The sequence below is a fragment of the Ambystoma mexicanum genome, chromosome 9 (assembly GCF_040938575.1).
Source record: "Ambystoma mexicanum isolate Mex_15411 chromosome 9, UKY_AmexF1_1, whole genome shotgun sequence".
In the NCBI taxonomy this organism is placed as follows: domain Eukaryota; kingdom Metazoa; phylum Chordata; class Amphibia; order Caudata; family Ambystomatidae; genus Ambystoma; species Ambystoma mexicanum.
The window spans coordinates 727,838,613-727,863,780 of record NC_090931.1 but is presented as its reverse complement, the minus strand read 5'-3'; the positions used below and the strand labels follow the sequence as shown (position 1 = coordinate 727,863,780).

General features: G+C 42.3%; 1 protein-coding gene across 12 annotated transcripts in view; it reads right to left on the bottom strand.

The window, feature by feature from the left end:
* The window catches only part of GULP1 (GULP PTB domain containing engulfment adaptor 1), a 2,063,281-nt gene that overhangs the window by 304,538 nt on the left and 1,733,575 nt on the right, over window positions 1–25,168 (bottom strand). For all 12 annotated transcript variants that reach the window (XM_069615617.1, XM_069615618.1, XM_069615616.1 and 9 more), the window contains one exon: window positions 15,693–15,830. In XM_069615617.1, the coding sequence (XP_069471718.1) occupies window positions 15,693–15,830 (138 nt within the window). The remainder of the gene's footprint in view (window positions 1–15,692; window positions 15,831–25,168) is intronic.

The window sequence follows — 25,168 nt, the reverse complement described above, 5'->3', positions numbered from 1 at the left end:
TATTTTCAGTCAAGTCATATCTGATAGATGATTTAACAAAAAAACTCTTACGTGCAATGGTATTATGCAAGTCTATGGAAAAAGGACGAGCATACTCGTCCTTGGCACTTAAGTGACCAACATATATGTATGTTGCCAGAATAGTAGTTCAAGTTTATATAAGATGTGCATAGTATCCCTAATATAGGAATCCAATCTGATTACCTCTGGTGGCAGATATTGATCAATACATTTGGAAAAAGTATCCATCAACCTGCAAATTACATTGACTAGTGATCAAACCAGTGGCAAAGGTAATAGCATATTTGATAGAAAAAGAATTGACCTTTTCAGTTTGACCGACATTTTGTGATCTCTTTTTTTTGGTAATTTTGGTCAAATGTAATTATATATATATATATATATATATATATATATATAAATATGGGGTGGGGGTAAGGGAATAGGTTATGGTGGATGGAAGTGGGGGCTTGAGGGGGGTCTCCCCCCTCATTTTAGAGCAACAAAACAACCCAAATAAATTGGTCAAATTGGTAAAGATCAAATATTCTTGATCAAGTAGACCTAAACCGTGCCAAATACTTGCATTTCTTATGCAACTTAGGTAAAAAGCATATTATCGGTTTCGGAGGGCAACTTTTGATAATTTGCCATTTGTCAATCAATGCAGTGGCTGACATAGTGACTGTTAACATATCTTGTTCTAATGGGTCTTGGAATATGCCTTCTTTGTGTGTTATTGCCCTTTTGTTTGTGCCCTGTCTGTTTCCTCTCTTGTAGCATTTGATTTGGTCTGGAAATTGTTTCAATATTACTGTCAGAGGTGATACAATCTGCTGTAGATTCAATGACAAGAGTGCCCTCCCCTCACTATATGGGTCTGATCTGACTGGTTAGGAAGCTGCAGAATGTGTTGGTGTCCACTGCCTACTTGTGTTGTCATCCTATTTTGGTTGACATGTAGTACATTTACAATTATTCAGAATCTTTATATTTCATCTGTCCAAATACATGTACAACCATAATTGACTAATGGACCTAATAGAATGTCATGTTTTAAAAAAGTATAAGCATACTTACGCTCAATTCATGTTTTGATGTGCATCTTCATAGCCAATAAGGCTTTTTTATATACAATTAAAATCAGCAGATAAAGAAAAAGTGGCCATTAACGTAGCATAATGTCGAAACAAAAGAGAAAATGAAGGTGAGAACAGGCTTACAGGTCTTCCACTATTTAACCAGGTGATAAATCAGACAAGAGGCATGATCATGGTAAAAAGCCTCTTGTGTTTGTGACCCAGACATATAGAATAGATTAGGTTTCACATATGCCTGGGGAGAGAGGTATGCCACATGGAGGCCAGCAGCAGGATAAGCTGTGGAGAGAATAGTGAGGCATAGCGTGTACCTGAGAGTGGACGTGTCACTAGCAGAAGGAGGAGCCACTTTGCTGGAGGAAATGCAAACTGTGGAGAAAGCAGATGCCACCACGATAGACCAGTGTGCCCGAGGCACTTTGTGGCATATACAGCACATTGATAAGACACAGTAATGTTGATGGGGTGAACCTGAGCAAGGGAGCTGGGATGCTGAGTAGATCACTAATTGAAGCTGATGAAAAAAGGTCAAAGACCCAGTGCCTGAATGAGTCAAACTGTTACATATTGAGAAAGTCCTGTCAGGAGAGTATACCAGGCAACCTGATTGCAAGTCAGGGTCCCACACTAAAATATAAGTGAACACTGAGAAAGTCCTGTCAGGGGAGTATACCAGGCAATCTGTTTTGAAAGTCTGGGACCCACACCCACAGTTGAGAGCAGAAAGTAAGAAAGTCCTGGCATAAGAGTATACCGGGTGAACTGATTGCAAGTCTGGGACTCACACTGAATGGTGTGAAATCCAGGAGGATGGAACCATACCCCATGTGCTGAAAAGTTGCATATTGTGTTATGACTTTATTTCGATATTGATCCATATAATTACAAAACATCAACTATACAAGGTAAAAACAATCAATAAAAATTTAGATCAATGTAATATAATATTGTTTGAAAAATGAAATCTACCACTAAACTCACATATCTAAATTTCCACTAATTTCAGCAATATAATGAATACATTATTTACACTAAATAAAAGTCAATACGATAAGACCCATAGGAAGTTGCATACTGTGCAAGAGAGAGAGCGCCCGGGAAGATCCATACCCCGTTAAGCACTGTGAACTGTAAGGTGTCTGAAGAACTCGGGGAAGGGAAGTGGGATAGGGAAGCCCCCTCCTGAGAACTGAGATTGTTAACTGTAAAGAACCCGAGAAACTCTGAGGACTCCCCATCCTCCTGAGAATTGTGGAACTTTGAAATACATCTACTGTAGTATCCCATCAACCCCAAGAAGGCCCAAAGTTCTCTCTTGGTCTTTGAGGTAGGTGTTTTCAGTGCCACATTTATCTTTTCAGTTTGGGGTTGAATTAAGCTGTTCCTGACAAAAAAACATGATATTTCACTGCAAATTGGTGGTGATGGCATTTTCGTGGGTTGGCTCTAAGGCCCGCTTTTCAGACATTTCTCATTCATTTTCCATAGAGAAAAAGTGCAGTTTTTGAACAGCTGTAGCATGAAAACCGCTTGGCAGATTTGGACCAAATAAGATATCAATTTGAGCACAACATGTTGACTTAATTTATTTGACTGGTTTGTGGTAAATCCATCCAAAATATTGCACAGAGAACAGGGTGGCCCTGATTCTTAAAATCTATATATCGGACTTGGTGCTTTGCACAAGAGAGGCTGAGAAAGGCTAATACAATTTATATATGTCTGCTGTGTGACTTTAAGGAACGGAATGGAACCAAATGGTGCAATATAGAAAGTGGCTGAAGGCCAAGGCTAGTGGGTCCTAAAAGAAACTAGAGGTGTGGTCACAGCTGAAGGCCCTGGCTAATTTACCCGAAATACATGTATAGTGGCCATGGCAAAAGGCCCAGGCCACCCAGTGGATCCAAAGAAGGCTATTGGGTGAACATATACAGTGGACACAGCACCTAGTGGGGTCACAGCAAAAAGGCTGTGGCCACTGACCATTGCTGAAGGCCATGGCTACTGTGCCCAAAGAAACCTAGTGGTGTGGCCATGTCCAAAGGCCATAGCTAGTGGTCCCGTTTAGGAAACCTATTGAACCAATATGCAGAGTGGCCACTTTCGAAGGTCATGGGCACAGGGCATGGCTCAAGGCCATGGCTAGTGGGACTGGAAGAAAGCTGTTGGGGCACCATGTAAAGGGCCACGGCTGAAGGCCAGAGCCAATGGCCATAGGCAAAGCCCATGTCTAGTGAGTGGGAAAGAAAGGTCATGTTTTAAAAGATACAGTGGGCATGGCCGAAAGCCATGCTTACTGACCAGGGCCTAATGCCCAGTCTAGTGGGCAAGAAAGCCATGTATAGTGGCCAGTGCCAAAGGCTGTGGCCATCTAGTGGGTCCCAAAGAAAGATATTGGGGAACATGTACAGTGAAAATAGCTGTAGGCCATGGGTAGTATCTTGTAAAAAAACTATAGTATAACAAAACCCGAGAAAATTCACTGAAGAAAATCTAAGTTAACGTGCAGTTAAGATGTGCAGATTTAACGCAACAAAACCCTTGCAATTCAGTGGATGTGGTAGGTCATGACTGGCTTAAATCAGCACGTCCCGTTTCAAAGTCAATGAGCTTTACATATTATAAGACAAGGTATTCACAATGACATACAAAATGGCATTATGGGTGACATGGCATTATGGGGGACATCAACAGGAGCTCGTTGAGTTAAGCTGGTCATGACTTCTCACCTCTGGTGAACTTCAAGGGTTTTGTTGCATTAAATCTGTGCAACTTAACTGCAAGTTATCTAAGGTTTTGTCAGTGAATATATATGTGATATCACATATACGATTCCCAGGCAATAAGGTTTCCAGGGCAGCAGGAATTCTCCTCAACGTGGGGCTAGAGATAGGGGGTGGGGAATCTGGAGGATGCCTTGTATGTTGCCACCAGGGCCTGCATCATTGAGCATGCAACATTCACCAACACCCACGTTCATCCCATTCCATTTGCTAGCCTCCTGCATGTCACTTCATGAAAGTAATGACATAATTTGATTAGCCTTAACATAGTATTATCTCCTGTAGCACTTATTTAATATATTGTAGTGGTGGCATCCACAGTGATGTCCAGACTGAAAGGAAATTGTGTCCAGATGACACCCAAGGACATGTCTGGGATGTGGGACCTGCTTTGCCACTAGATTTGCTGGGTTGCTAGATTCAGGAAAGACATATGTTTTGTATATTTCCTTGGAAGGCGTCCTGGGTCTTCTGTGAACTGATGTATCAAAGCCTTTCCAGTGCAATAAGAACAGAAATCTCTTTATGACACCAATACACTTTATGCATGAGTGAAACATTTTTTGCTTGAACAATGTCATCTTGCACCATATTGTTTTTCTTATGGTGAGCATTTGCTCTTTTAACAACCCTATGTTTTCAATCATTTAAGACAAACCAAAGTAAATTAAACGTTTGCCTAGCTCCATTTACAATTTGTCTCGTGCCTGTAATTGGGGCCTGAGATCAGTCGAAATGTAATGTGTGCAGTTTTCTGAATTGCAATCTTTGCTGATAACTATTCTATTGAATTTTGGAATGAAACATGGGATAGATTAAATCATGCTCACGCTTCATTCTTTACAACATTACTGTAAGGCCATTTTACAGACATGCATACGTATTTCTTATTAAAGGGAATTATAATAAATGCAAACAACTGAACAGCCTGTGCATAATGTGATATCTGTATTGTGAGCTGCATTGTTTGAAATTACAGAAGGTTCATGTGGTTGGCTGAGAAAAGATACATGTGACACAGCTTTTGGTGATTAAAACAGGTTGGACAGTATTACTGAGTATTAAAGAGCTCCCCTTATGTGTGGGTTGGATAAATGCCTTCCCTTTCTAGGGGAAATAACTACAAACAATAGGAATTATTCAAACGCAAAGAGTGTATAGTGTGTGTCACCAGAAAGGAAAGTTTTCGTTCAGGTGCCTAGTACCGTATGTGGTTCTAACCTTAATTATTATCTTCCTAACCTATCCTGAGAAGTGTTTCTTACTGTGACAGCCTATCCTGCAAAGCAAATATCTTGTAAAAGTATGGTGTCATAGATAGCTTAAAGCATACTCCAATGTCTGCGACAGTTCAATGTTTTTTTTTTATATTCTTGATGGGACCTATGGCCATCCCTCTCTCTCTTCTATAAAAACACCTCCTCCCTAACCCACATGTCCTTACACCCCAGTTTAGTATATACTACTTGCGTCTCCCTAATGCTGGAGGTGAATAACTAAAGGCAGGCCACCTTCCCTATCTAGACTCCCTCAGGGACTTGTAAGAATCTCCCTACTCTAACCAGGGGTTAGTATTCTAAGGGGGCATTGAAGTGTGCCGTATAGGCACTCTTTCCAATTCTATCACCTTCCTTCACATCCATGTACTCCTCTCCCTCCCTGATTTCCTTCTCTCGCTACTCTCCTCCCTCCAACTCCACTCTACTTTACTACCCAAACTCTGTGTGTTCTGCCCATGTCCTACTCCTATCTCTCCCTCGTTTCTTAAGCATTGCTGTCACCCTTTGATGTTCCTTCTTTCTCCGTGGCAATTTTACTCCCTCCTCCATACACCTCCTCCCTTCATCCTAAATATCTTCCCTGCACATTACAACTCACACCTATACACTTCAACTCCTTCCACCACACTTCATCTGCTCCCTCCACACTACAACTCCCACATGCTACAACTCTTCTGTCAACACTATAATTACAACTACACCCCAAATCCGATGTAGACAACCTCATTTCACTCACACAAGCACTTCACAGACACTCCTTACATTTTCTCTCCTAGCCACATTTGTTGCCCTCTCACGCCCACTCGCAATGCAGTACTACTTGCGCTCACTAAGTAATAACTCATCTGCTCCAGAAATTGCCTCCACAATCTGCTGGCCTCTTGGTCTGCCACCTCCTCCTCTTCTGACCTCACCCGAAGATGCAGAAACCTACAGTTTCCTGTTGCTCTCTTTAATCTCCACCTCCTTCTGCCTTTGGATCACTTGCTCTGACCAATCTGACCCTGCTTTCCCAGCATGGAGGTGTTACAAGCAGCAACGCTAATAAATATCAGATTAACCTCTTTTCTCCACGTGGGTCCAATATAGAATACTGATGACGGCCCAGGTAGTGCAATGTCTCAGTTCATGTTGGGGAGCTTTTCTCTTGGCACTCCTAAGGTAAGTGTAGTCTGTACAGGGGTTTGCACCCCTTGGGTTAGGGTCTAGGGGTCTGATCACTGCGCAAGGGTGTTGATTATTGATGCTGGGGAGAATTGCGCTGTCTGCCTCACAGTTCGGTATGTGTTCTGTACCTCCCCGGCTACCTTTCTCTCATTTTGGTGGTTCTCTGCTTCAAATGTCTGACCACTGGCAGCCTGGGAAGCTGAAGGATTGTTCTACATTGGTTGGGTACAGGTCTCTTTTCTTTCCATGCAGCTAGCATCTGGCAGCAGAGGGATGCTCTCTCTCTGCCAGTTGTCACCCAGATCTTGAATGTTGAATCTAGGAGAAACCAAAAGAAATCTGGAAAGCATTGTGGTTTGGTGGCATGGTGTGAGACAAAGGTGTACTGCACACATACAAGCTAGCACACGTTTCTCCCCCTGATCTCTCATGTAAAAGATGTGACCTCAAAGGGGGTATGTTTGCGAATTCAGATCATGACCTCACATTAACCACATGCAAATCCAGCATGCCATAGCTATCCATAATTGGTTTAAAGAACCTGCATTGTCCCCCAGTTAAGTTGGTGTGTTTCTGTTGAGTAATTGCAGTACCGCACCCCTTTTGATCCCGTCACACAGACCATTGAAACTTGACCCATTCAATGTATCAGTTCTGCGCCTTGAAGAAAAATCATATCCTCCATCTGATTGTGCATAACCACACCGTTATGCCCCAACTTACCCCCACGCCATACATCCAGCTGTCACCTGAACATGAACTACAACTTTACAAACTAATAGCGGAGGCCGAGGAGCAAAGGTGAACAGTACATTCCTCCACAACACTGCCATGTGTCCCTGTATCAGTCAACATGACAAAACCTCAGCGGGCCTGCATGCAAATCAAACCTACTGCATTTGGATCAATGCAGGATCATTTACCTCTCCACCAGAGTAGGCACTCTCACATGGGTGGCCAGGAGCCCGACAGCAAATCTTCATCCATTTGCCAACCCATTGGTAGTACGATTTCCACTGTATCTTTGGCATTGGTGGGTTGCTTCTTGGGGCCATTATGTTCCGCGCCCTTCCCATACTTTAATTCAATCCAATCCCAGGCCTGCCCTGGATCAGTTAAAAAGTGGCTCGAGCATCATGATATTTTTTAAGATTCGCAGGAAAATATAGTGCGCATTACATATCTATGGCACAAAGTAAAATGACTGTCTAGCCCTCTGCAACTCAGGGGGTGAAATCTGAACAAATTGCTACCTTAGCGCCTTTTAGCTCTAAAATATTTTTCCATCTAGCTGCTTGCAGAATGGAGTCTATCCTGAAAACGAAGGATCCTGGCCATGATCACCCTGGGTGGAGCTCCAGGTGGTGGGGGTTCTAGATGGTATTCTATGTGCCCGTTTGATGTACATAAGCCCAAACAGTCTAGTAGGGCCCACCAGGCTCTTAAAACACCCTTCCAGAAACAGTTCCAACGATGGGCCTTCCGCCCTCTCCGGCAGCCCGACCACTCAGATGTTGTTACATATAGGCCTACCTTGCAGATCCTCCACCAATTCCTCCAGGATGTTTGGCCCTATGCAGGGAATCCGATAGATGATTCTTGATGGATTTAATAGCATCCACTGCCTTGGACATTCTTGCTTCCACTTCTGTGCTGCAGGCATGGACTGTGTATAAATCTTGATAGAGGAGACCGACATCATTGCCTAGCATATCAATCTTGCATTCCATAGATGATGCGGAATCATGTATGGCTTGCATTATATCTGATATTGAGGGTGGGTCAGAATGACAGCCAGCATCATTCACCAGCTTACCCCGAGCTTGAGACAGGCATCTTGGAGTGGACTCTGGAGGCTGTGCTTGCATGCCTTACGGTGGTCATGGTGTCGTGAGTGATGGAGCACTTTGATGTACTGCCTCAACAGGAGTGCTTCGCGAAGAGTCCAAGCCATCCTCAACCAACAATTGCCAACAGTCACATTGCAAACAAGGAGGGGTAGGGAGGTTGCCGCTCCAGACACCTAAGGCCACAATACTGGCCACTCTTACAAGGGTCTGAAATCCTGGGTCCAAACCATGCAAGGTCCTCGGAAGGATGGGCCAGAGCAAGGACCCACAGGGGATTGTTATCTATCCAGCCATCTCCCAGTCGAATTACTCGGAAAGGAAGCACCTCTCAGAAGGGTCAGGGTACCCCAGTAGTACAAAGGGAGCAAAGTATCTCATAGTGACCACCACAGATGTGGACTCAGCAGCATCTCTATGCACCCACCATCAGGGTTGCAGCCCCTGCAATGCCCAGCGGACAATCCATGCAGCAATGACGAAAGTCAGGCTGGGGCCACTTCCATCACCAATTCACCCACAATCCATCCACAGGCCCAGCCATCAACAGGTCTCCATAATATGGAGGAGGTACAGAGGAGATTGCTCCTGTCCTGACCGACAGAGCAGCTTAGGCAGCCATCCAGTGCTCAGATGAAAACGCTGAAACCACTCCTAGTCCTTCATCCTGTACCATTGCGCGCAGAGCGACCCACCAGGTCAGGCCATGCTGCTGCCTTGTCAGCAGGTCCCAGATCAGAGAACTTGCAAGACAGCTCACAGGGAGAGGGAGAAGAAGAGGAGAATTTAGGAGAAATGGTGGTGGTGTGTGTCAAGGCCCATAACCAGTCCTTGTCACGAGAGGAAAGGAACCTCTCTCATCCATGGGTGGAAGCGTAGCAGAGAGCCATCCAGTGGCAGTCCTACCCCTGAAGTGGATGGTGGCAGATGAGAGGGCCAAAAGTCCTGCCCCCCTCTTTCCAGTATGTGTATTTGCAGACTCTTATCTCCAGCCATGACTCTGTACCAAATTGCTTGCCATTGTTTCCTTGCATTTTCTGACTAGAAGCTGTTCAAAAGAACCAAAAGGGCAGACACCACTAACCCAAGAAATTGAAACCCTCCAGAGCCTATAGAATGATGCAATGGGATAAGCAAGTGCCACATTGACTGACGAGCAAGAGAGAGAGAGAGAGAGAGAGATAGGAAGCCACCAGAGAAAGTTACATGCCGGGATTCCAGTCAGAGAGACAGCATGGTGCTGACGCACTAGTCGGAACCCACGCATAAGAACTGAACACTTACACCACGAGAGACTAAAAAATGAACAAAGCCTCTTATCCCATGAACATGGCACCTCGGTTCACGAAACTAGGGACTTAAACGGCTGCATTCACCCTGGCACAATGCCATGGACATTACACAGAGTGACTGTGTGAAGATAGTGGGAAGGGTTTAGAACCATTTTCAAAGCTTTTCCTTGAATACACACATCACGGGAGGGAAACGCAGTTAAAATCGGATATAGAAAAGTGACCAATCCGAAATGAGGGAGGCAGATATAAGGGTGAACCAGGAAGTGTGAGTGTTCTGGGTGAGCTGAAGTATGACCAAGAGACCAGCAGGAGGAAGAAGAGGTGGCTTGTAGAAGAGATTGTTGGAGCAGGTGAGGTATTGGTTTCGGAGTGTAAGAGGTTATATAGTTTTAGTGTGCTTTTTGTGTGGCGTATGAGCAAAAAAGGGTAACAAAGGTTGAAAGGGAAGTGACTGATATTGGGTGAAAGAAGGGTGGTTGTGTAGTTTTGAGGGAGGAGTGTAGAATTGGGTACAGGAATGTAGTAATGGGAAGAAGAGTATAGTAGTGGGTGGTGGGGTGCAGTTGTGGATGAGGAGTGTAGAGTAGTGTGTAGAGCAGCAGTGCACAGGCAGATGTAGTAGTGGGAGGAGTGTAGTAGTGGTCGGAGAAGTGTAGTAGTGCAAGGAGGAATGTCATCATTCGGGGAGAGGAGTAGTAGGGTGAAGGCAGGTAGTAATAGACAAGGGAAGTAGTTAAGTTGAGTGGGAGGAGTGTTATTTCAAAGGGTGTTGGAGAGTAGTAGGAGAAGTGAAACATTTTAAGGACGGAACATTGGTGGAAGGAGTGGCAGTAATAGTAGACGAGAAGAGATGAGAGAGTGTGAGCAGTTACTCTCAAGTGGAGGTAGCTGCACTGTGTTTACGGTGGAATTACCAACCATTTTCTGCAGTATTTTGACTTGTAATATAGCAGAAATATTGTGTTCACTATTGGTGGTAATTCAGTCAATGGAATTAGTGCCGGGACTAATTTAGCTGGCAGAATTACTGCCACCTCCTTATACAGCAATGTGGTAAAAGTGGTGGTAATCCCATTACTGCCACTTTTTACCATTTACTGCCAAATTCACAATGAGGACACAAGGATTTTCTGTGCCATCTGTGGCAAATGGCACTTAAAACTATAGGATGCTGAGTGACTGCTGAACATTCATCCATGCAAGAAGCTAAAGTGCTGTAATGTTGATCCGAAGAAGAAACCATCACAATAGTGTTAAGACTTTACTTTGGATGCCTTCAGTTTGGCCTACATCTGTACACAGTCCTAAGACACCTGTATTAAATATATCAGTCTATGTCAGCATCATGTTGATCCTGCTCGCCTTTATGACATTATGGTGCCATAAATAAGATCATTGGGGCTTGACCAGGAGGTTCGACCATCCCCACCATCCTCACAGCTAAAGGGATTGAGGGCTTTGAGGAACGTTATGCTCACTTGTAAAGAACTCACAAGGTCATTAGTTGTTGTCTTGTACAGGATAAACATGTGTTACCCAAGGAGGCACATAGAAGATGTTAAGCTTAGTATGCTTAAATGTTGAATATGGCATAACTGTCCGGACTCAAGAAGTGAACAATGGGTTCACTTCCTCAGTGGGTAGTTAGAATGTTGCTTTTCAATCATAGACTTGAGGTGTTAATATGACAGTGCAGGTATCCTATGGCATAACATAGGCTTCGCAAAGTACACCTGATGGACATGTTAGAATGACCCGATAGGCAGACGTGAGAGAATGTGCTTGGGGTGTGCAATCTAAAATCAGATGCAAGCCTGAAAATAGAAGTAGCTGATGTCCTTCATTTGAGCACTGAATCTGCCACAACTCCGAGAAATGGGCCATCCCTCTGGTCTACTTTTCACCAAACAAATTCAGTAGAGGAGGGCTGGTTTAAGCTGAAATAGTATTTTGCAGAATAAAAGAGCATGCAATACCATGCTGAGAATAACATTAAAGTGAATGGCCAGCCCTAATGACATTTCTGGTAGCACCCTCTTCTATACAAACCGTTCTTGAGTCAGCACATTCATATCTGCCAGAAGGTCACCAGGGCATAGACAAGGCCAAACACAATGTTATTAAATCATTTTACTAGCTTGGGATATACCAACACGTAGAAAGGTTTTATGAGGGTTGTGCTACTTGCCAGAAAACTCGCAGAGCAGACATAGGGTATTTAACATTATAACTTCCATCAATTACAAAGGTACCTTTTTGTAGGATAACTATAAATATTATTGAACCCTCAAGACCTTTCACAGAGGGAACAAATGTATTCCGACCCTGGACTATCTGCTCTGACACCCGGAAAGTGTGCTGCTGAGAAACACAACAACAGATTATTAAACATCCAGTTGCCTATTCTTCACGGGTTGGCTTTCCAAGAGAGATCTCCATGGATCAAGGGCCAACATTCATTTTCAAATCAATGACAGAGCTTAATTATCTGTTGTATTTAGAGACACCACAATCTATATCATTAAACAAGAATGCTTAGTTGAAAGGTTCACTCAGACCTTGAAGAATGTTGGTCTTGTTTTCTGGGAAGAATGTGTCGCAATTGTCCATTGGGCTCTCCCTCTTTGAAATATTTTACGAGCAAGAGTCCACAGAGGCACTGAACCTGCATAAAGAAGGCTTGGCAAAGCAGGAGGAAACAGGACAGAGCATATCTCAGTTCATCTAAGCAACCAAAGAGCACATGGATTTGATGGGGAACCTGGGCTGTCAACATGACCAACAAAGTCCAGACAAGCAGAAATGGGTATTTTTTTTTTAAAAAAATTCAATTTGGAGATAAAGGCATTCTACATATCCACATTTCTGAGAACAAGCTCCCGGCAAAGTGGCATGGACCCTATCGGATCATGGAGTGATGAGTGACCTGAAGTACATTGTGGATCAGCAAAAGACCTTCTATGTGTATCGCAATAACTGATTAAAAGCCGGATAGAATTTAGAAGACACCACAGCATATCTGAAATTCATTTTGCAAAAGATGATCCCAGAAAAGTAGAAGACCCACCAGGCATATAACCTATGGGACTATCTCTATCACTTCAGAGATGTGTTTGTGGAAAAGCCTGAAAGGGCGACAGGATTTGTGCACAGCATCAAACCTCCACTGAGGAAGTCCATCCAAATCCAGCCATATTGGCTGGTAGAAAGCCTGGTGCCAGGCATTATACTCAGAGGAATAGAAGATGTTGGTGCTTCGAGCCATCATGGCTTTGTAGAGCAACCTGCCCTCACTCATCACATTGCTCAGCAGGCCATAGTTTCATGCAGGTACTGAGTCAGCTTCAATAAGTTTAACACAACTCTCCAGGTTTCAAAGCACACCTCTTGTCCATATCAGTGAAATGAGTAAACGAAACAGACCAGGACCATACATCTCTACCCTGCATTGGACAAAAATGTACAGGCAGATTCTCCTTGACCCCGAAGATCAGGAGAAGACAGAATACTCATCCCATGATGGCATCTTTAAATTCACTGTCTTCTGCTATGGCCTTCACAGATCACCAGCCAACTTCCAAATGGCCATGGATCAGATACTCCACCAGCACCAGGAGTATGCAAGCCCAACATTGCAAAAACCGTGTTATTCATATGTAGTCCTTGGAAGAACACATGTGTCATGCATTAGGAAGCTAATGTGACCAGAGAGGCTTGGGCAGGTCACTTTTCCAAGGCTTATGCTGACTTTATCAGTTAAGGAATACAGGAAGGGGTGTTTGGGGATATTGACCCAATTAACCTGTGGGAAGTAGAAAGTGCATTTATGATATGAAGAGATAACAAAGCCCTGGAACCTGATATTATCTCACTCTTTTGTTCAGATCTAATATCTCCCTATGGGCCCCTTTTTCTATGCCAAGTTTCTAAATCATAATATATGAAGAGATGATGCCTGATATGTGGCATACTGCCACCATAGTATCTTTCTTTAAGAAAGGTACTAGAACTGACCCTGTATGTTACCATCCGTTTTCCCTAATGGACTAAAATGCAAACATCTTGGAGAAGGTTTTGCTGAGAAGGCTGAGAGCCTGGGTACAAGGGAAAGGTGCGGTTTCTCTGCTGTAGGTGGGATTTAGAGGAGGTTTGGGGCTAGTGGAGCACTGTCTATTGTTCCAGCAACTCATCTGTGGTCAGCCTATCTTTGAATTACAGTAGCAAGTTTTTTTTCTTTTTTTTTACGTATCAAGTAAAGTTCGACAACGTTTTTACTCAACATCAAAAGGTGGAGAAGCGACAAGGTAACAACACAGGGGTGAGGTATTACATATAGAAGGAGTACCTTTGCGTAATGATCAGTTCTGTCAAACCCATGTATTGTTGAAGTATCAGGTGGCCCTGGCTCACCACAATATCAGGGATAAAAGCATTGCACGAGTGAAATGAACTGCACTTTTGACAGATTGATAATATGCTAACAAGTATTGTAGAATAATTATCTTACATAATATTTGGCATCAAATGTAACCCTATTATTTTTTTTTTTGTTTTTCATCTTTCTCTGTTTTTCAAATTATTTTTGATGGTTTTCTTGAATTTTGTGATAAAAATATAGTAACACCGTAATTGCCGTGATTCTGTTTAATACGCATTAATGGTTTTGAGTGTACACCATGAAGAAGAACAAGTGCTTGAAAGACATGCACGTGGTGTGATACTTTGGCACTACAATAAGCATACTTGTAGCTGTACAATGAAATGTAGACTATTATTTAGGAATATATCTTGACAGCATTTAAATACTTGGAAATCAGCTATTATAGTTGATTTAGCTTGTACTAAAAAGCAGAGCCTCTTGAGATAGGCACAAAATGAGCAATTATCCAATTGTATTGGAACACAAAGATATGACAATCAGGGAAAGACACTGCTGCATTATGCACACGAATTGTGACTAGCCCAGAACAGAGGACATTATGTGTACCCCATAATGGCTCTACACTATACCAGCTAAAGTGTCAGGGTTGTGGTATAAACTGTGTGATCGATATTTATGCAAGATGTGCATTGATAGAAAACCAACAATGTAGATTCTCATTCAATTTTAGGGTCCAAATAGTGACGGCAGATTGATGCGATAAGAACACATTCTAACATATAACTTGGTCTTCTGAACATATGCTTTTAACACGCTGTGCAAGATATGCAAATATGGCAGATTTACAGTGAGCAGTAATACTGTGTGCTAAATCGACTGATTTTGGGAATTTCAGTGGAGGATGTACCTCCTGCATAATGCTGGAGGTAAATCCTCTGCTTCAAGGTCAAACTCTGAATTTGGTGGTGCGGTAAATATGGCAGTAATTCCATTACCACATTAAAGGTTTTCGGCAACAGAATAACCTCTATCTTTTTACAATATGGCTGAACTCATATTGAAGCCTAATAACCTTTGATGTTCTGTGAGTCTTTTCTTCATCACTAATATGAGTTTGGTGGTCTGGCCAAAAACTGTGGTACTGCAGTGATTACAGAGTTACCACTACATTAATGCCACATATGGGCTTGGCGGTAAGATGGAGGAAAAACCCCCATCAAAATGCTGGAGGTACTTCTGCCACCTTATCACCAGAAACAGCCATTTTGGCAGAATTACCTCTGGCTGTAATTCCGCCAAAATCCCCAGGGAGGCCCATCGGCTCCATAAACGGGGACTAACACAGTTAAACTGCCACTTGTAATCTGGTGGTACTTTCGCTGGGCTAAGCAGTGGTAACGGTAAATCTGTTTGGTGGTATCTGCTGAGATAACACCAACGTCATAATGAGGTCCATTGGAATTCCTAGCTGACTTAGGCTTTCAAACATACTATATAACCAAGTCTTTTCCCAACAGAAAAGTTATCAAGAAACCCGTTTATTGTAAATGTTGTCTTAGTACGACAGTGCTTGTCACACTTTACGATTTCGTAATCCTTTGTTTTTTAATCAATACAAATTGTACTACTGATGCTTTAATAGCAATTGTTTGAATGTAAACATTGGAAAAAGGCTGGAGGCGACATCTTTATATACCATCTTTTGTCAGACTGAACTCATTAGTGAAGGGAAACATCTGCAGAATCCATCTGATCTGCAGTAATTAGAATGAAAAAAGAGCCAAACTAAACTCTTTCATGTAAGATACAAAAACACCCCAAAACATCTGGTGTACTTACACATTTTTCACTGTCAAACACGTAACATAAATGCTTATTCGACTCTGAATCCTTGCAAATGAAAGTAAATATCCTCTTGTCTGTTTTATCATCAGCACAAAACGATATCCTGTGCAGCTGACAGTTGTGCAGAACTTCCTAGGAGAAAACAAATGTAAGATGTAGTGAGTTTTCTACTTAGCAGTAACATAGCTATACATGTTCTCATGTTTGTATTAATTATGAAAGAACGCAACGCATATTCAGTAAAGGAATGCTGCTTATCAAAAGCCATTAGATACATAATAACATGAAGTTCTTAAGTAGATTTTCTATAGCTTCATGATGGATTCCCCCTGCTTCTAAGCACTGAACACTGCATATGCAATTGTTTAATGAGCCTGCACATTGAAACATGACATGTAAGTCAGGCAGTTCTTAGAGGATGCGAGTTACAGAGGCACAGAGGAAGGTAGAGGGGCAACAGTTTACAAATAGGAGGCAGGGTTACAAAGGCCAACAACCCAAATTGACTAAGAATATTCTGTCCAACAAATGTCAGGCTCCCACTGCTGAAGAACCTTGGTGTTGACTATTGGCCTATCCTCAACAGGGCCTTGTCCTATTCTGGAACACAAGAGGCTTTAGATCATTCACCACAAACCCAATAGGTTATTCAGCGCTCACCATAACCAACTTATTTATGTTACAAGAAACTTGTCTGACGTTGACGTTCTCAATAGATGGTTATCAAAAACGTTTCCAACCATCGATCACAGCTTTGAAGGGGAGACCTAGGGGTGGCCGTTGTATAGGCATTAGACAATGCTATGAGAGAGCATTGTATAGGACTGCCTCACATTTCAATAATGGTTTGGCTTTGGAAATCAAGAACTTCAGTGACTGGAATAGAAGTACATTAATACTAAATTTATTTGATTCCCCCTAATAGAACATATACTACTTCATTGCTAAAATGGTTGAAAGAGATGCTGTTAACATCGAAGCTAAAGAACCCTAAGGGGACTATAATCATAGCTTGCGATTTTAATGCACACTGTATCAATTTGGCAAGTGAGGTCAAAATAGATGCTCAACAGTGGCTGTTATCCGAGCATGCCAGAATAGTGATACAGAAGGGATGGGGGTGGTCAGAAGAACTACTGGAATGTAACCTCATACCATTGTTACCAATCAAAAATGAAACTCTGCTGGAGGTGGTTACGTGGACTAATGGCCATAGCAACTCAAGCTTGGACAGTATATTTCTTACAGAATTGGTCCACTGTAAAGTATTGAAGTATGAAATTGCATTCACTCCAGTTAGCGACCATACAATGGTGAAAACCACTGTTCATTTGCCTTCAATATGTTGAACTGATCAAGGTTTCAGTTAATGTCCAGGGTAACATAATTGTGTGGTCTGAGGCAAACCTAAAAAGGGCCATTGAGTATAAAGTGCATATAGCCTGCTAACCGGAAGAAGTACTTAAACGCTGTAATGGTGACTTGTGGAATTGTGTGCATTAACTAAGCCTTGGCTTTACATGGTGGGGAGAATATTCGATAATTTGGTTAATATTCAAAAGCGCACGATGTGCAAGAAGATTAGGGTCATTAAGAGAAATGATTAAGATTGGGTTTATTTTCTCTAAATGCAAGAACTGGTTACGTGGCCATAAAGCCAGCTTCGAATCAGCCAATTGGAAAATGGTCTATGGGCTGATTTGCGCAAGCGACTTACGGAAATTCTTACGGAAATTCTGCCACTTATATTGGACTTAATTGACTGCAACGGCCCCCAAAGAAATGTGTGCCATAGCAGAAGAAGCATGGAGGGTGCAGGTAAATGGCCTTTATTGGGATGATCAAACTATTGAGAAATGTAAACCATCAATTGTTTACATGGGCGGCCCTGTTTTGAACATAGAAATTAGTGACATTTTAGCAAGCCTAAAATCTTTCAGGCGCCCTGGCCCTGATGGGCCAGGCCAATGTAGTATTGAAATCCAATCCTCAATTTTGGGCTAGAGTATTGCACAAAATATACACCAAAATATGTACAACAGGAGTGCTCCATCTGAACTGGCTTAACTCAAAATTGATCCCGATCCACCAACATGGCTCCCACATAGACCCCAACAATGATAGATTATTTGCCATGCTAGACACCAGCAGCAAAGTTTTTGCAACTGTCCTGGTGCAACTACTGAACACATAGGCTAATGACCAGCATCTGATAAAACCCCAACAGTTGGGAATTAGGAACGGCTATTCTACCATACAGGCCATGTGGGCTTTACACTTGTTAGCAGCGGATATTCTGAGGGGGACTGACGGCGACCTGCTCATCTGCTTTGTCGATTACTCAACACCATTTAATTGTGTCAACCGTAATATTGTGTGGTCAAAACTAGAAAGTTGAGGCATTCACAAATATTTGTTGCACTTCATCAAGGCCCTATAGACTGACACAACTGTTCCTGTGCGGTTCTCGCAAGATGGGGATGTTTCCTCTCCCATACCTACCGATAGAAACCTAAAGCAGGGTTGCGTTCATGAGCACCTGTTGTTCAATCTCTACATGGCCGACATGGGGGAGAAAATACGTATGTCACAGACTTTTACTCCATGTATTAGACGGGTGGACGTACCATGGACTACTTATGCAGACAACATGGGTTTTTTAGACCACACCCCTCTTGGGCTACAAAGAGCCATTAACAATCTTGCCCTGTTTGAGGATGAGAATCTTTTGAAAATAAATTACGCTAAGACCAAGGTCATGCACATACAGAGTAAAGGCAGACCCAATACTATGTTTAGCTGGTACATTAAGGATATAACATGGGTGCAGGTAATAACATATATTTACCTTGGTATACGTTAAAGTAAAGGCTATGTGATGATGGCTGGTATTGTCGGGATTTATTAAGAGAATAGGTGGAGAATCAGTAGAGGGATTGCTGCAAGTTTATATTAACACAGGAAAAGTAGATGACGCAATTTCTTACAAAAAAGCTAGAGTATAATGCATTTAAAATGTAAATTTATTTTACAAATTTTACACCACGCAGATACCGTCCAGTGGGCACATGTTACATCAAACTTGTCTGTTTCCACCTGGCTACTGCAGACGGCTCTGCACACGTGGAACGCCTAAAGCAGACATGTTTTACATGACCTCCTGCGGTCAACTGCATGCAACTGCGCTCACTTTGTTAAATGTAATCAAATCAATCAAAATTGTATGAGCAATCAAGCAATAAATTACAGTTTTATGTAAAATAAATTGGCCTTTTGAACGCTAGAGGTTATCCTACAGTGTTTTGGAAGATTATACTTAAGCAATTGTACCATGTATTTTATATGGATTAGAAAATGTTCCTGACAATCATGTGGGTTGGCAAGATACATTCGAACGAAAAATGCTTAGTTCTCTTTTGGGCTTACCCATGAGTGTGGTAACTGTTGCTTCTTTGAGAATGGAACTAGGCACTACTACCATGTGTACTATTAGGAAATTATATCGTAGTAAGCTGCTTATAAAATTAAGCCAATCCAGTCCCTCAAAGGTTACACCTGACATATTTAGTATGTACAATACCGAATGGACAACATAGCCCATCTTGAATTGGAGGACTATGTACAAGAGTATGTGGAGAATATTGGACTGCCTTTGATTGGTACAGAAGATATCAGCTTTCATGTATGTAAACTCAAGTTGAACTCACACGAATCGGACCATGTGAGATCCATTGGTACACTTGAGAATAAGCAGAGTTATGAGGAGTATGCTAAACACACTTTTGAATACCAAAAGCTGTGCAGTTACCTGACTAAGTTATGTTCTCATACATCAAGACGCTTCATCATGTACCTGAAATTAAATTTCTTACCAGTATTAGTAACCGGGCGAGAGCGAAGCAGAATGCAACAAGCATTCTGATTGGCTCTCGCCAGGTCCCTACCCGGCCGGGAATCCCTCCCTCGGGATTCCATGGCCTTAGTCCCCGGCGGGGGGCGTGGCAGCCCCTCAGCCAATGAGGAGGATCGAAGCGGGGCCATCCCCGCTCCGAGCCTCCCCACGGCTGAGAGGCTGCCTTTGCCCCGAGTAAGTGTTTTTTTTTTTTTTTTTTTAAATCCCTTCCCTCCCTCCCACCCACCCCCCAATTTACCTTCTTGGTCCTACGTCCCCAGCGGGGGACAAGGGAAGCCTCCAGCCGTGTGGAGACTCGGAGCGGGGCCATCCCCGCTCCGCGCCTCCACACGGCTGGAGGCTTCCCTCGTCCCCCGCCAGGGACACAGGTACTTTTTTTAAAAAAAAAAATATTTTTCCTGTCCCACTCCCGCCCTCCCAACCCCACTTACCTTCTTTGTATCCTTTTTTGGGAGCGGACGCGCTGGGAACACTTGTGTTCCCAGCGCATCCGCTCTTGATGGCTGCCATGGCAAGGGAAAACGGACTCCGTTTTCCCTTTCCATGGCGGTGGGCATTTTCTTTTTCTTTTTTTTTCTCCCGAAACGCCACAGCGCCGAAATGCCACAGCGTTTCGGGACAAAAAAAAAAAAGCTTTTAGTGCCCCGGTCATGCAATTTTTGCAGGCCGGGGTACTAATAGCAATAGAACCCTCGCGTTGGGGGCATTACCGTCCCAGGTAATGCCCCGGGGCCTTCGGTAAGGCCCTCGCTTCGCTCGGGTCCTTTCGCTTCGCTCGGATCCTTACCTATGGGCCCCGGGGCATTACCTGGGACGGTAATGCCCCCGACGCGAGGGTTCTATTGCTTAATTAGAACACACTGGGGCCTGGTCGGAATATCCCTCAGGAAAAAAGATTATGAAGCCTGTGCACCAAATCTATAGAAACTAGCAGGCACATTCTGATGGCATGTGAGAATTCAACTTAACTTTATTCTAAGGGCTACAAGTGTTTCTGCACATAGCCTGATCGTTTTGTAACTGCCACGTTTCTGCCTATGATGGTGGCTGCATTGTCACTTGTGATTACTGCAGCAGCAATGCATGTATGGGAGTGTATACAAAACAGGTCATTGGTGGATGCTCCTAAAATGCAAATAAGCAGGGTTAATAGTTCAGAATAAGCATGGGGGTAGACTCAAGTCACCCATGGATCTTAGTATACCAACTTGATAGGTGGCTTTTATCATAAATAATGTAATCTACTTAAGTATTTATTACTGAATCGTCGGATGTGGATTTTAATTGTGTTGATTTTATGTGTAACCTTTTTTAAATGATGATGTTGTTATGCTATATATAATATGATTATATAAATGCAAAAGGCTTAAATAGCCACACACATTAAATAAAATAAATACATAAATACACAGTTTACAAATACAACAAATTGCATGTAAAATATAGCCCATATCCCCTAAAATGCAGGGGCATCCACTGTGTAGTTGCTAAAATGCAGGAAAGGGAGGTGTATTCCATACTGGGACACACAGGCTTCCGTCTGGGGCTCTGTACTTGCACAGGCAGGGAGACGGAGCGGCAGGAGTGCTCCCTTTTTCCTGGACTATTTACCTATTTTACTGCCTGCCCTGCTGTATCCGGTATATGGTGGAGTGCAGGGAGTTGTCTTGGGGAATGCTGCTGAACCCCACTTTTTAGTGTACCTTCCACCCACACCCTGCGTTACACTTTGCTGAAACATACATTGTAGCTTGGAAGAACAGAGGGATGGCAGATTGACTAAGTAATTTCTTCACTATCCAACACATTACATGGTGAAATGTATTGACATCACTGTAACATGCTTTTTAATCAAGCCCTACAAGCCAGGGCTAAACCTCCACTTCTGCAGCAGAGGTTTACCTCTCTCAGGGTTGCCACAGGATTTAGAACCAGAGAGGATTTTTACTAGCTGCCATGCTGAAGACAGAGTGTGATTTATGCCTTAGATTGCAAGATAGTGTTTTCCTGATAGGCTTAATATTGATTGACAATATTGTACAGGAGTAGGTAGGCGTTCTCTTGCCGATTACAACCCCGTCACCACTGTCATAATGGAACAGTTGGAAAAAAGCTATAAATGGGAACCCAGGCATCGTTACTATACCGCATCGAGTGTATGAGAGACGTTATGCACTCAGATATCTATAAAGTGTGTACCCTCGCAATGAAATTGTGGAAGGATGTTGCATGGAAAAATGCTACGTGGAAGGGTGTTGCATGCCAAGATGTCAGAATGCATGCATCACTGAATACTATGGATGGACGTTAAAGTGAAATATGATGAAGACAAAGTGATGTCATGAAGAGGATATATGAACCTATGCTGAAACGATATGAAAATGTTTAGAAGTAACGATGTAGCTGAACACTAAGAGTAACATGTACCTAAAGCTAAAGTAATCCTGGATCTAAAGATGAAGTAACTTACTGATCAATAACTTTAAATACACAGTAATGCAAGGTAGAAAGAAAAAATATAAACGCTTGCTATAAAGGAATATATAATGTGGCAGATACGGCCATAGTAGGAAAATGGACGATGGATCACTTTGTACTTAACCAAGCTACTTCAGAGACAGGCTGCGGCTGTAGGATCAGGAGACACAGGAAAACAGTTTTGTGTGCAGAGCTGATGATGAGTCAAGGTTGGCCCCGAGTTAATGATGTTATTTTCAAAGGATAAGCACAAAGGGAGCACATGGATAAACTCTGAATGTGGGCATTATATGTAGATGGAAGAAGATGAAAAAATCTGTGAGAGCCAAACTGCTGGTTTATTAAAAGTGTACACAGTTCATATGAGAGTGAGCAAGTGTCTAGAAGCCAAGAGAAGCAACAGCACCCTGCATAATCTAATCAAATTGCAGTAAATAAAAGGCTGAAATAATAAATGTTTGGTCTCTTCACGTGTGACAAAGGCTACTTATTAAAGCCTTAAGCTAAGATAGTGGTGTGCTCCCACTGCCTTGTGCGTTCCAGGACAGTGAGAAGACACAAGGCCCAACTGCAAACGGAAGACTTTGGCTGATTGCCAAATGATGAGATGATGGACTAATTGGGAAAATGGGGAGTAGTCTGATGGGTTACACACACCTAGGTTTCGATTCACGTACGTGCTGCTAAGGAGCCAAAAGTCCAAGGCTGGAATAGTATGCCAACCAATTGGTGGGGTTGGGGGACAACCTAACACACAATGTTGCAGAAGCCAATGCACTGTTGTTATGTCCACTATAATCAGTAGTATACATATTTAGAAGTAGTTCAAGATGTGCCCTACAGATAAGTGGTAGCAAATTGATGCACTAATCATTATATGTTCTATAAGTAGTTATGTTCCCTTCAACAATCCCTTCCCTTGATAGGTTTTGTATTTTGCCACATAGAATGATGTCATAGGTGACGCATATTGGGGTATAGGACCCCCATGCTATCAAGTTTGCTTGTGAGTGTGCATACATCAACCGGATGTCTGTCAGTTGACCCTGCTTTATTCAATTAATAATAAAGTAGCAATTTGTCATATTCTTTGAGTCTGTTTAATTATTTGATCTGAGATCATTATTATATAATTCGAACTCGCACAAACAACGCTTCAAGGTGCTAGAGCACCTTTTGGTAGTGGTGTGAATGGTTACGGTCTAGTCGATCTAGGCCAGATCCAGACCCCTGGACTCTTGACTACTCCCGCCATTAGCTAGAAGACAGTAGAGATTCCTGTGTAGATCGGTGAGCAGAACCTTGTGTGAAGAAGATTTGGCGGCAGGTCCCACATTGAGAAATTCCTGTTCAGGTGCCACGTGGATAGATGGCGAACTGGTCGGTTGAGGGAGAGTCTATGCCGGAACACTCGAATTGAGTCACAGATGTAAGTCGGAGAATGAAAGTTGCAAAAATAGGGGGAGAGATTGTGTTGTAAATAATAAGTGTAAAAAGTAACAGGATTTTTGGGGGAAATTATGAAAGAGAAATAGATACCTCGATTCCTTGTTCCAAGGGGACAGAAGAGTGTGCAGTAAATTAAAGAGTATTAAGGATTCCTGAGGCAACGCCCGCAGAAGAGTGCGTATCAAACTCCAGAATGGAGTAAAACAGAGAAGGGTGTACATTTACTAAGATAGAAAAGGAAGGCATACGCAGTAACATTTTAAAACAGTGTACATGTGTGGGGTTATAAACCTGTTAACAAAAATATTTTATTGTGTTTAGACTGATGAATATGATGTGAAAAAAATGTAAAGGGATTGGTGAAAAATGTGGACCAAGAGATTGACGTCAATTAGGAAGGGAAAAATCAAAGGAAAGTAATGTTTAAATATAGAAGAGACACTTAGAATACTTATAATAAAAGAACAATATAATAATTGATAGGAAGGATAAATGAAGGAGAGAACAAAATATCATTGCATAGATTTTAAAAATAAAAAAGTTATTGGGATTATAAACAGAGATTGATTTTGCCTGTGCAAAATGATCGGCGTGGTATATTTTTATCAAATAAAGAATCAAACAAAACAACGAGTAAGTATTGACGATCAAAATCGATCTGTCATCATGAGGGATGTAGGACATTACCGTAATATAAAGTGAAAATAATGAAATATAATTCAAAATGGGTTTGAGGCATGACTAATAAGACAATCATGTCGTGGCCTCAGTAGGGTTTGTTGTCAAAAGATGTGTTGCAGCATATGATGACATATTTGCATGCCACATATAAGGGAAACAAGCTGCAGAAAAGGCTAGCCATTTAAGAGCTTTGGAAAATGTTCCAGAGTGAGATTTGTGATGTTGTCTTTGATGTTCTGGGTGCTACTCTTAACAGTGCACAGTGGTTATGCAACTTATGATTGCTTAGCTTACCATAACTAGCGAACTTCAGAGGTTTTTCGGATTTACTTGTAACCATAACATCCCGTTAAAGTTGTTTTATCGAATTTCATATGTTTTTATTAGTGCAACTTAACCATAACGTCTGTTTTTTCAGTGAATTTCATGTGTTTTTACCACTGCATGCTATTGCCCTACAACGTAATAATATCATACTTACCCCAATATAACAAAATGTTTGTCCAATTTACAAAGTTTAACCTTAAAACTCTGCCATGTCCCACCTTCTACCAACATTTTCAACACTTCTATACACTATTTGCAACTCTTTCCACTGTTTTTACGTCCATCGACGTCTACGAACCTCTGACGTCATTGCAAACCTTCTGGACAGTGCCACGTGACCATGCACTCGCATGATGTGTCCGCGAACGCCTCTGCACTTTTTTGATCAGGTCCGTGCTTCGAGGACAGTTTGGAACCGCATTTTCTACTGATCTAGGAACTTTCAAGCTCTAAATTTACCCTTGCACAGCTCCTACACCTATTCTTACTCATTATCCATTAACAATCTAGTACAAAGCACATACTTGGAAGAATATTAGCAAAACTGCTATTTATCTTAAAAATTGAATCAGCTATTACCATCCCTCCTGCTCAAGAGCCACTACCACCACCAGCTGGAGGA